The following is a 15,499-nucleotide window of genomic DNA, read 5'->3' on the forward strand; positions in this document are numbered from 1 at the left end:
GAAATGATGAAGGGGAGGGGGCAGAGCATGTGACCAGAGGGCGGGTGCTGGAGAGTGGTGGGAAATAACCACTGGGAAAAGGGATAGCTGGAGTCAGGGCATGGAGTTTGGACTTTAATTTTTGGGCCGGGAAAGGCATGAAAGGGTTAGCAAGTAGGGGAGTGACACAATGGTCAGTGGTCTCTAGAGCCCTCATTCCACTTAATAAAATATATTGAGTACCTACCGTATCTAAGGCACCCTGTCAAATGCTGGGATATAAAGACTACGGATGAGATAGAATCATACTCTCAAAGATCTCCCAATCTGGCAAGAGAGGTAGAAAAGTAAACAGATGATTTTAATGTGTAAATTTTATGCTAGAGATACACACAGAATACTCTCAGATGGCCTTCTGGAGGAGATAACATCTGAGCTGAATCTCAAAGGACAAATATGAGTTAGGTGAAGAAAAGGTGGGCAGGGTGTTGAGGGCAGAGAATAAGGCGAGAGAGCACTTGTAATGGTTGATACAACTGCTCGCAGTTTAATGCAACTGTTGCATTGCATGGAAGAGATGCAGGGGGAGCAGGCAGGAATGTGATGGAAAGGTAAGCAGTGACCAGAGCAGAAAAGACTGTGAGGGGATTTCTGGACTTCATCCCGTCAGTAATGAGTGAAAGACAGGCTCCAATTTGATTTTAGACAGATCCTGTTGACGTGGAGAATGGATCGGAGAGGGGCAAGATCAGCAGCAAAGAGACCAGTGAGATGAGAGCTGCAGTTCTCATCCACGTGAGGAACCATGAAGGACTGAATTAAAGTAGTGACCTGGGCGAGGGATATAAAAGCTGGTGTTCCTTGGGCACTTAGTATGCCAGGAGCTGTTCTGTGTGCTTTACATGTATTGACTCATTTAGTCCTCTAATTACCCTCCAAGCTAAGAAACATCTTTATCCCTGTTTTCCAGAAGAGGAGAAGGCGGCACAAGGGCACACGTCTAGTGAGTGGGGATTTGTACTCAGGCAGTTCACAGGGTTGGGGAATCAAGGATGTGTAGGGGTAGGGAAAAAGGATGAGTTCTGTTCAGAGTGTTGATCCAAGATGCCCACGGGATTCTGGGAAGGGGGTAGGGGAGGGCGTTCAGCACCACCTGGACCACAGGGTCTGGAGCTCAGAAGAGAGGTCTGGGAAAGGGTGAGCTCATGCAAGAAGACCGTAGACTGGATGAGGCCAAAAACTGTATCAGAGTGTTCAACTTTTAAGGAATGAGCAGAGTAAGAACTGCTTAGGAAGGCAACCAAGTGGGCAGAGATTGAGAGGAAAACCCAGACAAGAGTGGAGAAGAGTATTGCAAGTAGAGCCTGGTCTCCTCCCACCTCACTGCCACCGCCTCCACCTTGAGAAAAACAAGCTCTTATTGTGTAGGAAAAAATGGTAGAAATCTGATTATTGGTGAAACCATGTGGGGATCTGAGGATATTTCTACTTTAGAGGCTGAGTGGCATTGTGATTAAGTAGCTAAGCTAGTAGATGCTTAATTGATTATTGTTTTTCAGTCTATTTGTGGGAAACAATGTTCTCTATTAATCATGATGCAAACAGCCATACAGAAGTCTATTTGGCCTTCTGGCGCCACACCAATGCTTCAGTGGAGTGGACCTGGTTACTGCCATATTTATGTGGCTCTAACTTTGGCTGTTTGGAAATTGCTGAAAGCATGTACAAAAAATTCCCTCCCCTGCCTTGCAAAAACAACCGGGCAAGCCTCCATTTCTAATTGGGCCTGTGAAACACAGATATTAAAGACTATGGATCTGGCTGCAGATTGACAAATGAGACTTTTTCTTTGGAAAAGGATTTCAGAAGTTGTATTTGGAAGCTTGAGGCTGTCAAAAGTAGGCAGGGAGCATCCCACCCGCTAGCTGGGTCTTTATGTCCGGGGGTTGTTTAGGGGATATGGTTTCTTGCTGTGAGTCATGGCAGGATTCCCTCCAAATATTGGAAATATGGCCAAGCTATGCCAAAGGCAAAGGCTTAGGCTTCTGCAGGAGGCAAGTGGGCACAGACATCATGCCAATGCCCTCTTTGGGGCCAACAGAGCCTGCACATTCGTGATTTCTTTTATTTATCTCAAGCGGGCTAGTGGGCAGCTGCTAGATGCAAGACATGGTATGACTCTGGGCATTTCCATGGCACTTTGGATGCAGCTGATGTGGGGGCAGTGAGGCTATAGAATGGGGACGCTTCTCATTTCTAATGGTTCTTGGTAAGAATAGGACAACTCTGGGCTCTCCAAGGCATTTCTGAGTTCCTCAAATTTAAAACCAGGGTCATGATTCTAGAGAATTTTTTGAATAACGAGGCTGGTAGCCAACTGACCACTTGAATCTTCTGATTCATTCTCAGGCCCACTAAGAAGTACAGTCAAGGTGGTTGAATAAATATTTGATGAATACATGGATAAACAGCTATAAAATAAGAATCACCACTGGGCTTTTTGGGGAGGAGGTGGGAGATGACATAGACCTTTGATATCAAATCTTGACTGGGAGTCCCACCAGGACTAGCAATCACCTTAGATTAGGGACAGAAAGCTGGTGATAGCCTGTTGAAGACTCTCTGGTGTCATAATCTGAACTCATGAACAGCCAGCTCTGCACTTTCACATAGAACCACTCACTCTTGACTCTCACAACATTCCAGAGTCTTTTCTGACCCTCTCATCTGCTCCATCCACTCTCATCTACACAGAGACTTCCAGATCTGTAACTCTAGCTCTCACGCCTTACACAAACTTTTTCATTTGAGTTTGGGGCCCCAAACCCACAGGATATGGGTATCATGATCCATCACAGACTGACCCAGCAGCCTCAGGGAGAAGGAGGGTCCTCAGGGCAGATTTTAGTGGAAGTTTTGGCAAGGGTGGGATTCTAGGGGAGGGAACAGTGGGTACAAATGTGCAGAGATAGACGTCAAAGAGCATGCAGTGTTTGGCTATGGCTCTGCATCATTGGAATGGGTACATGTTGGTCAACTACAGGTAGGTGAAGAGGCTGGAGAGAAGGCAGGGTCCAGGCTGAATAGGGCCTTGAAAGACAGTCTTAGGGGTTTAGACATTAGCAAATTACAAGAAGCCCTGGAATTTAAAGATTTTAAGGAGGGTAGAGATGTCGCCCTACGTATGTGGGGTAAGGAAGGAGTATTAACTGATGAGGAGTGTCCTAGAACCTCTCTTACTTCTAAGGCTTGAGGGCTGGTGTCCACCCCAGCTCCTGCCTCTCACTAGCAGACCTGTTTCTGCTTCCTAGAGCTGGAGCCAGGCGAGTTTATCTCACACATCCTTGTCATAGTTTATCTTGACAGCATCGTGCGCCAGCTGGCTTGCAGGAGAGACACAGCAGCTGGTGGAGCAGGGAGTAGGTGCAAAACCGTGGTGAGCCAAACTTCCAGGTGATACCTGTGCCCTTGAGTGAACACAGGTAGAACTCCCAGGCTGCTCATATATCTAGGCCCTTTGGGGCCAACGTTCCAGTCTTTTCATGCTACAGATGAGGAAATCGAGGTCCAGGGAAGGGAGCAAGCTGTCCAAGGTCCTGTGGCACAGTCAGGACTAGAATCCAGACCTCTGGGCTCCCAGCCTCGTTTTTTCTTTACAACATCAGGCAGTCTTGTTTCTTTGGGTTTATAGCAGGAAAAGGAAATGTCCACCGGCCAATCCCTCCCCAGATTAGCTCACAGTGTACTCTCCCCAGATAGCATCCCCGAATTATAACTAGGCAATGGGATGGAGTAGAAAGCACATGGGCTTAGGAATCTGATGGATTTGGGTTCATAACCGAGCCCCACTACTCCCTTAGTCAGTCAACCCTGAGTAAGGTACTTAACTGTGCAGTTTTGTCATCTGGAAAGAAGAGATAACAATATATCCTTTGCCGGCTGTTACCGGGATTAAATGAGATAATGCGAGCCAAGGTCTTTGTAGCAGGCTGCCTGGCTCAATTAGCGGTAATTGTTCTTATTTTCTACCCCTCCTGGGTTCTAATTCTTCTCCCAGCACTTGCCCTTCTGCTTGTCTCTGATGGCTGTTGTCCTGGGACTGTGTGGCTAAGCCAGGCAGTGGGGCAGTTTTCAGGTTGTCCAAGAAGGTAGGGATGTACCTTGGCTTAAATGGGTTAAGGGCAAATGCAGATTGTAAGAAAAAAAACAACCTATCCTTGATTTGGGTGACACTAGCCCACCAGAAAGTTCTTTTGGATTACAAAATAAAAATTTAGAAAAGATGTTGAAAGAAGTGTTTGCGTTGATTTTTTACCATGCAAAAGGACAGCACGATTTACAAAGGGATTTAGGGCAGAATTCCTTTAAGTCACCTGTTCCACCTTGGGCTTTTATTCGGGAGTCAAATTTCCTAGCAGGAGTCAGGCCAACTTTCCAGGAAAGGGCCTTCTGCTCCCCTCGGTCTTGACACCCCAGCCTTCTTGTAAGGTCTCCTGGAACCTCGAGCTGACACAGCAGAGTCCTGGAGTGAGAACCACACAGCCACCAGGCTTCACAGGTATCCACTGATTGCAAGATGCACCTGGATTTTATGTACTACCAAGAAAGGAAAAGCACCCTCGATTGCAGTTGTGGGATGCCATTGATTGTAAAACAAATGCTGACTTCATGAATGTTAAAATGTGGAAAAAAAGCACATTTTACCACCAGTGAGGACCAGGGTCAGGTGGATGGGCTGGCACTAATGGCAGATGAGGGCACACACATGCGGGTCAATCCCCAAATTATGTTTCATTTAACGTTATTTTTTTCTTTGTTAAGGAAACCACTAATTTGTGGACTCTGTGAGGGTAGAGATTGGGTATGTTTCATTTACCACTGTATTCCTATTACTTTGTTCATAGTAGGTGCTCTAAAATAATTGCTGAATGAATAAATAAAACTGCATCCTAAAATTCGTGGAAAACCCAGAAAAAAATAACAAATCTTTCATAAGTCCCTCACTGTGGGTATTTTGGTTATTTCCTACAAGTCTTTTTTCTTATGAATATGCTCTTTTATACACATGTAAACATAATGTATTATTAGATTTAACTCTGGAAGTGTTTTGTATTTCCCTATTGATATGAATGAAATGATGAAATGAGATGATGTGGAAATGCCTTGAAGACCAAAGATGTTTAACAAATATCTTATTAGTTATAATAATCATAGTAATACTGATATGAATGAGGGTGATTTTCTGAGAATACACTTCAAAGCAAATAAATTTGTCTTTTGAAGCTGGGAAGATGTTCTGTTCTGGCGTTCCACTCACGACGGGGAGTCCCTCTGTTTCATGGTGGGGGGAGAAAGAGAAACGTAAGGGATCTTGGAAGTCATCAGCAACAACGCCGCCCAGAGATTCAGTGTCACTGATGGAGAGTGAGTAGGGCTGGGCTCAAGGGGTGGGTATGAACAAATCCCTCATAGCTCTGTGTAAGCTTTTCATAAGGCTACAACAGAGCTTCCTCCTCTCCAAAGCCTGCTAGTGGTGAAAAGTTAGGCTTTGGGTTTCAACAAATAGTGTTTATTTAATCTGCATGATAGTAGCAATGTAGACACATGCAGAGGCGCCCACACAAATAAGTCATTCATTATAGTGGTGGTAGGTGCATTCAACAAACCACAAAGTCAGAGTTGCCTTGGACAACAAGCAAAAAGTCACCTTTAGGGGAAGCAGACTTGGCCCAGTGGATAGGGCATCCGCCTATCACATGGGAGGTCCGTGAATCAAACCCCGGGCCTCCTTGACCTGTGTGGAGCTGGCCCATGCGCAGTGCTGATGTGCACAAGGAGTGCCGTGCCACGCAGGGGTGTCCCTGGGCAGGGGAGCCCCATGGGCAAGGAGCGTGCCCTGTAGGGAGAGCCTCCCAGCGCGAAAGAAACTGCAGCCTGCCCAGGAATGGTGCAGCACACAGGGAGCTGACACAACAAGATGATGTAACAAAAAGACGCAGATTCCCGGTGCCGCTGGTAAGGATAGAAGCAGTCACAGAAGAACACACAGCGAATGGCCACAGAGAGCAGATAACTGGGGGAGGGGAGAGAAATAAATGAAAAAAAAAAAAAGTCACCTTTAGCTAGTCAATGCTTTCGTGTCCATGCTATTAGCCTGACCTGCACCTGGCCTTTTGAACGGAGGTGGGCTTACACACGCAGCCTACAGAAGGGAGGACACAAAAGCTGACCAAGGCTGATAGCTTGGGCTCTGGATGCACCCAGACTGCCCCTCTGCCTGCCTTCTTTGATTCGTTGGTCTATGTTCTCACTCTTTCTGACTCGAAGTTTAATCCTTGAACTTTGACTCTTTCCTTTTTTGTCTGCCTCATCTCTCTTCCTTTCTTCTTGAGGATGCATTTTTCTGGCCACACCACTTGCTTCCACCTTGCACACCCATGGACCCCCACCACCTGCCTCAGGCCCTGGGGGCCTTGTAGCAGTCTTGCCAACCCCCAGGCTCCCCAGCCCCTGCCCCAAAGCCACCGTCCCGTTCCCTTCCTGCTGTAGTGGAGGCTGATCTCTGTTTTCAGGGATGGCCTGGGTCATGAGGTCTGCACCATCAGTGCTTTCCCAGGGATTCAAAATTGCAACTTTCCTACAGATTTGTAACCAGACTTTAAAACAGGATATTGCTTTCATAAAATTGCTAAACAGCTGTGATCAGTCGTGGACAAAATATGATTTAAAAACATGCAAAAGCCTTCTCACCACTCGAACTTTATTACAGGAGTGTGACAGCCCATCCCTTTTCTCTTAGCAGGTTGCTCTGAATTGTACTAGCACAAGTGATGAAACATCAAGCGCTGGTTAGCAGTTTTCCTCACCCCCCACCCCCCAAATCAAATGGTACAGAAAGTCTACTGCAACAGAATATTCTGGGGGGAAAACCCACTTCAGTGTAAAAGAAAATAAGCTGGGCTTCTCTTACACCACTTTGAGGACCCGAGAGGTGGTACTGCGGAGTTGGGTGATGGAGGTTGGCTGACTCCTTTCTCCAGTTTCAGTGTATGTCTCTTCACCAAGGCCGGCTGTGCTCCAACCTCCTGGGTGGTCGCAGAGCCAGCCAGGAGTGAGAGCGCCACTTCTCATGCCCTGCAGGTGGCTGGGTTAGGGGGAGGACATTCACCGAGGAAGCCCAGGGAGCTTACCCTCTGCTCCTGTGTGGCCACGAAGGTCTGGAACCCCGGCGCCACCCCAAAGCCCAGCTCTTGGATGAATGGCGGCTCGGACTGACTGTGGATCTGGACTTTCACTCCTGCTTCAAATGTCGTTTCCTCTGAAAGAACAAAGAGCTACGTGTCAGCAACACGGTGCTAAAGGGGTCCTAGGAATGAAAAGTCAAAGGGACCCTAGAAAGGTCATGAGTAGAAGACAGTAATGCCCCCATACGTGTCCACATCCTTATCCCTGGAACCTGTGAGTACGTTATACTCCATGGCAAAAGGGACTTTGCGTTAAGGATCTTGAGACGGTAAGATTATCCTGTATTAGCTGGGTGGGCCCTACATCCACCCATAAGAGTCCTTATAAGAAGGAGGAGAAAGGTCAGAGTCAGAGAAAGAGTGGAAGATGCTGTTCTGCTGGCTTTACAGATAGAGGAAGGAGCCACTTTCTAGAAGCTGGTAAAGGTAAGTGAATGGATTTTTCCCAGGACCTCCAGAAGGAACATAGCCCTGTTGACACCTTGATTTTAGCCTGTAAAACCCATTTTGGACTTTTGATCTCTAGAACTGTAAGATAGTGTATTTGGTGTTCTTTTTTTTTTTAAAGGAGGTACTGGGGATTGAACCTGGGACCTTACATGGGAGGCAGGCACTCAACCACTGAGCTATACCTGCTCCCCAAATCTGTGTTCTTTTAAGCCACTTAATTTGTAGTAATTTACTACAGCAGCAATAGGAAATGAATACAGCTCAGTTAGGCCAACAACCTGCCTCAGTCTTCAAATCTACAGAACGAGATTATGAAGTCAAACACCTTTCTTTATTTTGTTTTCTTTTTTGTTTTATTTACTAGCTGCTCTACTGGGCTACATGCTGAAGGTGAGGGCGTCAGGAGGAGGTAAACATGATGATGCAGCGATGTAATAAAAACAAAGGGCTTGTCCGTTTGCCAAACTGCCAGCCTCTTGGAGGTGCAGGAGATAAGCAACTAGAAGAGGGGCTCCCTCCTCCCTTTTCCTCTGGTAGAGGAAATTGCCCTCAGTATTGGGAGGTGGCAGAAAGGCAGAGGGTGACAGGATGGCAGGACTTGGCTCATTCTATACGTTAGTGCTCAAAACTGGTGGAGAATACACCTATGGCATTGCATCAGCTGTTACTAAGACTCCTGCCCTGGCTCACCCTCTCCAATCTGTTCTCCGCACAGCCTGCAGAATGAGCTTTCTAAAATGCAAGCCTGTGTAACTCTCTTCCTTTATGGAGCTCAGGCTCCTTAACCTGCCCTGCTCCAGCCTCGCTCTGGGCTGCCCTCTGCTTTGTTGCTCTGCTTGGTTGAACTATCCTGCATTGCCCCAGCCAGTTGTTACTGATTCCTTCCTCAGTACATCTGCATATGCATCTCCTTCTGCCTGGAATATCTTTCCACCTTGTCCACCTAACTTTTCCTTATTCATTACTGGAGATTCAGTCCCCAGCCCCACCCAAATCAACTCCTTCTCTCCCTCTGTTGTGTCCTCCACGTAAACCTGATAGAGCTTCTGCCATGCCATGTGATAATACTGTTTCTGACTGTGTCGTCCACTAAGCTGGAACACCCTGAGACCAGATCTGGGCTTTATCTCTGGATCTCTAAGGCCCTACACAGGGAGGGGTATAGCCAGTGATCAGGAAATGCCTATTGAGGGAGAGATTGATGAATCAAGCTTCACTCACTTGCCTATCTGGAGTCCAAATCAGGGGATGTTCTAAGAGAATGTGGCTGGAGAAGGGCTGGGAGATTGGAGGAACGCGGGAGGGTTGGGAAGGCTGGGAAAGGGGACAGAGTTGAGTCAGGAGGTCAGGGAGGGAGGGAAACACTGGGGCCATGGCTTGGGGAGGGTTTGGGGACATGCACTAAAGGTAGCACAGAAGAGAAGTGCTGAGAAGGAAGGGCTGGGCCCAGACGAGGGAATGGGCAAGCCCCAGGGAAGGCCTGGGCACCACTGACCAAGGCAAGCTCAGGGGTCAGGAGCTGGGTGAGAACTGCAAGGTCAAGGGGGATGTGGAAAGAAACGTCCACTAGGTAGACAGTGACTGGGGGGAGGCAGAGCTTTCATAACCTAGACAAGGAGTCCAGGAGCTGACACAGGGTGTCAGTAAAAGAGATACCTTTTGTCTCCAGCAGGTGTCCTTTGACCTATGTCTTCATGGAAAAAGAGAGAATACCAAGCAATATGCAAGCACATCCTTCTTTGCTCTGGCAGAGTCAACTGTTCTGTGATGTATTTACCCAGAGAACTCTGTCCCAACTCCTCTCCGTACTTCCCTCTGTGTCTGTGGCTTTGTGTCCACCTTTCCCATGGATGGTGAATTCCTCAAGAGGAGAGATCGTTTCTTTTCTTTCATTCCAGTATTCCCATTTGCCTAGCACAGGGCCTGGCCCAGCAGCAGATGCTCAATAAAAGCTTTTAGGTCAGAGAGGGAACTGCAGGAGAGAGAGAACTCAGTGGAAGAGGAGGATTGAAGGGACAGCTTTTTTTTTTTAAGATTTATTTATTTATTTATTTCTCTCCCCTCCCCCGCCCCCCATGCCCCGGTTGTCTGTTCTCTGTGTCTATTCGCTGCATCTTCTTCTTTGTCTGCTTCTGTTGTTGTCAGTGGCACAGGAATCTGTGTTTCTTTTTGTTGCATCATCTTGCTTCGTCAGCTCTCCGTGTGTGCGGCACCATTCCTGGGCAGGCTGCACTTTCTTTCGCGCTGGGTGGCTCTCCTTATGGGGTGCGCTCCTTGCGCGTGGGGCTCCCCTATGCGGGGGACAGCCCTGCGTGGCAGGGCACTCCTTGCGCGCATGAACACTGTGCATGGGCCAGCTGCACACAAGTCAAGGAGGCCCAGGATTTGAACCGTGGACCTCCCATGTGGTAGACGGACGCTCTAACCACTGGGCCAAGTCCGCTGCCGAGGGGACAGCTTTTGGCGGCTAGGTTTCCTAAAGTCTGCCCTGAAGAGAAGTCAAGGAGAGCATGTGCTCCCCAAAGAATAGGCTCAGATGGGGAGATGGATTGAACATAGAGTAATGCTGGGATCACAGAGAGGCCCTGTGCTTGGGTGAACTGGAAGTGTTCCCTGAGCTGTGGGAGGGAGTGGAAGAGATGCTAAAACTTGTCTTCCACAGCTGATTGAAGCTGCTATATAACTGAGCCTAAGAAAACATATAGCCAGTAAGGCAGGTTTACAGGGAGAAATGAAAAATGAAGACTTTCTGGCAGGAATGCTGTGAATAATGGGCAAAGTAGACAGACCAGGTGTGCCTAGATTAGTGAGAGCTGCTCAAGGCCAGACGAATCAGATGGGTTAAGATTCGGATGGGGCTCTCGAAGTTTATTCTGGAGCAGCAGTAGCTGTGGCAGAGAGTAAAATCCTAAAGTAAACTCGTTTCTTTAAAAACTTCCAGCAACCAGATGGGCCTGAGTTGAAGACAGTGATGGATAAGGTTTCTGTTCTCTTTAACACAGCACCATCCAAAGAATGGAACATTTTGTGATGATGGAAAATTTTTTAACTCTGTGCCATCCAATATGGTAGGCTCTAGCAACAAGAGGCAACTGATCCAATGAGATGTGGCTAGGGCAACTGAGGTATGAACATTTCAATTTTATTTAATTTTAAATAATTGTGCTTGCACTTTAATCGCTACAGTATTAAGTCCAGAACGTCAGCTGTGCGCAGAGCCCGGCCTTCTTGGAGCAGTGGGCGGGGGGTGGGGGGGGTGGGGAGGGCTCCACCATGCTGTGTTCCTAAGGGTTTCTTGCCAGGAGGCCCTGGGGGATTGGGGTGGGCTTCGGAGCAGCAGGACACGTGTGCATTTCATGCTCCACCCAAGGACTGCAGTCCCCAGTTCTCCCGATTCTGCTTGTCCTAAAGCACTTTCCCCACATCTCCAGAGTTTGTTTTTTCGCCGTAGTGGAACTGCCCTTGGCTTCTTTCTGTGGACCATTCTCCAGTTTGGGGGTGAGTAGCAGCAAAGGATTCAACAGGTTCTATGTTCCGGAGAAAGAGAGAGAGCCCAGAGGAAGGCGGATAGGATTAGGAGCCCTTGTTCACTGGGGCCAAGCTGAAACGCAGGCAGCTTAACGGGAAATGACAATGTTGGACAGGGAGGAGTGTGGCAAAGCAAAGTTCAAGTTGCAGAAGCTGCAGTCTCACAGCACTTCTCAGGAGCCTGGCGGGGCCTGAGGTGGAGTTTACCTGTGGGTGTTTCCTGTGTGTGCAGAAAGCATCTGGGAGCTCTGTGGGAGGAGATGGGGAGTCACGAGCAGAATGCATAATGGGGCAGGGAAAGCACATTGCAATAAAAGCAGCTTACATCTTTAATCTTTGCAAATTACAGGAAACACACCAAGGAAATAAACATTGGAGAGAAGCAGGAAGGGAAGCTTCTCTGAAAAGCCATAGGAATTTTCTAGGCTAAGGCAGGGGATGTGTTGATACAGAACAGTCTTGTGTTGGACAAAACTGATTTTATAGCAGTGGCTAGGTTAAGGGTACCCACAGAGAGCTTGAGCAGAGAGTGGGCGAGAGGCCAGTCATGCGGGGGATCTCAGAGCAGAGTAACTTGCAGTTGCCCCGCCTGCCCCCCCCATCCTCCTCTCTTCTGCTCTCTACTCTGGGACTGACTTATTGAGATGGTGGTGATGAGCAATTTTGCTCTCTGGATTCTGGTTGGTTCTGCCAATGGTGGGCATGGTAGGAAATTGGAGGGAGAGAGGAGAGTCACAAATTTATTTGCTGGGTCACTGTGAGTTAGCTGCATGTCACTTTAGAAGGTCACAGCTCCTGGGTTGGGGGGGGCGCGGAGAGAGCTCTCCCTACCGCTCTCTCTCTGGGTTCTGATTCCAGCTCCTTCCGCTGTCCCTGGTGGGGGGGTGGATAGTGGCTTTCCCTGTTACCAGCCCCAGGACCCTGCACAATCCCCTACTGCTTTCTCTAAAGCCTGCCCACACCTTTGTATATAGTCCTTCCTTAATCTCTCCTTGCATGACCCAATCTGAAAGTGCCATTGATTTCCTGCTGGGATCCTGATTGGAGAAACCCTTGCCCCTCCCCACTCTGCCCCGAGGGCATCTAAGCAGGAGTCACTCAGTGGCACCAGGCACTGAGGGACAGTCACTCTGAGCACTCTCAGGACGGAGCTCTCCCTAATTGCTGGGGCAGCCTGCTGTTTTCAAAAGCTCATCCTTGCACTGGGTTGAAAACTGCCTGCCCCTAGACTGTACCTGCTGCTCCCAGCTCCACCCCTTCTTCCACTTGACACCCCTTCAACGACCTGAAGATAGGGACACTGTCTTCTCTTCTGGTGCTAACCCTCCCCAGCAGAGCTGGCCCCCGTGCAACTCGGTTTTGGCGGCCTTGCTAGTGGAGAGGCCTTCGGGGAGCAGCACGGCCAGGCTGAGGCTTCTGGGGGGAAGGCCCAAGGGTGCTCTCCCCATCTCCCCATCTCCCCCAGGAGAGCCGACTGGCCGAAGAGCTTATGGAGCATTGGGAGTATGGGGGGGCTATTTCTCCCATTGGGGTGGGCCACGCTGGGCAGAGGCTGTTCAGAGGAGTGAGTCTGGCATTCAGAAGGAGGTGGAAACGGAGGCCTTTCTGCCTGGTGGGTTAGAACCCAGAGGCGGCCAGGAGAGCTGGTTAAACGCTCAGGCTCTGTGGTCAGGCAGAACGAAGTCAAGTCCATCTCTGCAACTTTGGCAAGTTATCGAATCTCTTTGAGCTTCGTTTTTCTTATCTGCAAAATGGATATGAACATAATAACAGGTCCTTCTTCACTGGGCTGTTGTGAAGCTTAAATGAAACTTTGCATAGAAGGCCCTTAGCCTAGCTCACATCATCATGATCATTGTCATTAATTCAGTACTTCCAGCTTTCCACAAAACGACTGGATCCCCCTTGCTGCTGCTTCACACCTCTCTGCGCTCATGCTAGTTCCTCCCTAGTCTGCCCCTTCCACTCGGATTCCATTTGGTTCACCCCTACCCATTTTTCAAGACCCAGCTTAGTTTTCACCACCTCCTAGCAGACTTCCTTTCATTATGTCCCAGTATCTGATACTTAAAATTTTCACACTCGATCACCCCCATTTTATAGATGAAGAGACAAAGGGTCTGAAAGATTACCTTGCCCTGGCCACAGAAAGCAAATCCAGAATTCAAACCCTCATGGATCTGGCTCTAGGGCCTATGCTCTTTGCTCTCAAACACGTGGCCTTGCTCTAATACTTTGTGCCTTTCCAGTGCCACTGATCACGTTGTGCAGTGGGTTGTGGTCCTTCCGGTCTTGTCCTCCTTGACAGTTTGTAAGTGCTTGCAGGCCAGGACTCTGAGCCACTCGGCTTTGAAACGCCTTAGGAACAGGGAGAACAATATGGTGCAGGTATGGTAGGCTTTAGGGTATTCACTGACTTTATCTTACTAGATTCTCTCAGCCATCAACTTCACTGGATCCTCCCAAGTGTCTGCACTTCCTAGCTGTGTGACCTTGGGCAAGTTAGGTAGACTCTCCGAGCCTTACTTTCCTCTTTGGTGAAACAAAGGGTGCTGGTATCCAGGTCACTTTTAGCTCTAAAATTCTATGGGCTATGAACCATGTTCAAGTCTCTTTCTCCTATTGCACCTTATTTTAATCTTCTGTAAAGTGGATTAAAAAAAAAAGATGTGGCTATTCAGCCACTGCCATCTAGTCAACAGAAGCTGCTTTTCCTCTAAAGACAGCACAAAAAATCCACGAGTTTTTACCTAGTTAAAATTGGACAATACGTGTCTTCTTCTCCCGCTCTGTTGCTCCCATTACAGACAGACCCGGTAAAGCTGGCGTCCAAAGTAAGAAAATGCAAACCCAGCACGGAGAGGTTTGCTCGTGCTTGATTGCTCACAGGTGGCATTTTCAGCCTCAGTGAGCTTCTGGAGAAAGAAAAATCAACATTGTGTCCCCATGGTAGATGGCGGCAATTATGTCTGTTCAGAGCAGCAGCATGATGGAGCACAGAGTTCTTTCCAACAGCTCACGATCCAGGAGACGTTATCAAGTGCACCGTGAAAAAAAAAAAGACCCTGGCCACAAAAGTTTGGTAAAGGCTGCAAACTACAGCCCCCTCCTGCAAAGCCACAGAGCACGTTAGGATTTTAAGGGCCCCAAGAAGTCCTACAGCAAAAACATGTTAGGTTTTGTTTAACTGAGTGTTACCCAAAGCAACCTTTTCTGTTCTTTTTATTTTTATGTTTAGGAACACTATTTCTTGGTGGAAAGAAAAGACAACCTGAACCCGGAAGTCATGGATTTGAATTCGAGCCTTACTACTACCAGTAATTCTTAGCCCTGAGAATGTAGGAAAGTCACGCAAGGTCTTGGAGACTTGCTTACCCCCTCTGTTAAATGGGGGTGGTTAGTACCTGTGCCCAGAATCGAATGAGGATCAGAGGATAGGATGTAGATGAAGGTGCCTCACACACTGTAGAGCTCTGTGCTCAAGTGGGCAAAAGGGACATTTAATGTTAGATCTTGGGAAACGGACTTTGGCCCGGTGTTGGGGCGTCAGTCTACCACGTGGGAGGTCCGCGGTTCAAGCCCCGGGCCTCCTTGACCCGTGTGGAGCTGGCCCATGCGCAGTGCTGATGTGTGCAAGGAGTGCCCTGCTACACAGGGGTGTCCCCCGCGTAGGGGAGCCCCACGCGCAAGGAGTGCACCCGTAGGGAGAGCCGCCCAGAACGAAGGAGGGAGCAGCCTGCCGAGGAATGGCGCCGCCCACACTTCCCGTGCCGCTGACAACAGAAGCGGACAAGGAAACAAGACGCAGCGAAGGGACACGGAGAGCGGACAACCGGGGGAGGGGAGGGGTATTAAATGAATAAAAGATAAATCTTTAAAAAAAAAATGTTAGATCTTGATTGTGCAACAGAGAAGTGTGACTATACTTATCACATTCCTGCTAAACAGTATATTTATAAAACATATATCAGTGAAAGCTCTGTATGTGGAGTTGATCTAGTGTCATCACAAGAAGATTTACCCCAGGGATTCTCTAAAGAATGTGTTTTCCCAGTGCATTGAGGCTGAGATATTATAAAGTACTTGATAGGAAGGCTGACGAGTCTGGGTGGCTGACAGGCATGCAGGAGACACTACCCGTGAAAAGCTGTCAGAAAGTGCCATGTCTCTGAAATTGTAAAGGAAGTTAGTGGATGATTAAGATTCTATCGATAAAAATTGTTTACACACATCTACTGTGGAAGTTAGGTACGCCCAAACTGCTGAACAGATCATGTATATAAATTGTGGTATGATTA

At 48.2% G+C, this 15,499-nt stretch overlaps 1 protein-coding gene across 4 annotated transcripts in view; it reads right to left on the minus strand.

Annotated features, from left to right (window-relative positions):
* Nucleotides 1-15,499, minus strand: part of ASIC2 (acid sensing ion channel subunit 2) — a 1,082,534-nt gene that overhangs the window by 60,664 nt on the left and 1,006,371 nt on the right. For all 4 annotated transcript variants that reach the window (XM_071210499.1, XM_071210500.1, XM_058283868.2 and 1 more), the window contains exon 3: nucleotides 7,170-7,297. In XM_071210499.1, coding sequence (XP_071066600.1) covers nucleotides 7,170-7,297 — 128 coding nt within the window. The remainder of the gene's footprint in view (nucleotides 1-7,169; nucleotides 7,298-15,499) is intronic.

This window comes from Dasypus novemcinctus, chromosome 21 (assembly GCF_030445035.2).
Source record: "Dasypus novemcinctus isolate mDasNov1 chromosome 21, mDasNov1.1.hap2, whole genome shotgun sequence".
Classification (NCBI taxonomy): domain Eukaryota; kingdom Metazoa; phylum Chordata; class Mammalia; order Cingulata; family Dasypodidae; genus Dasypus; species Dasypus novemcinctus.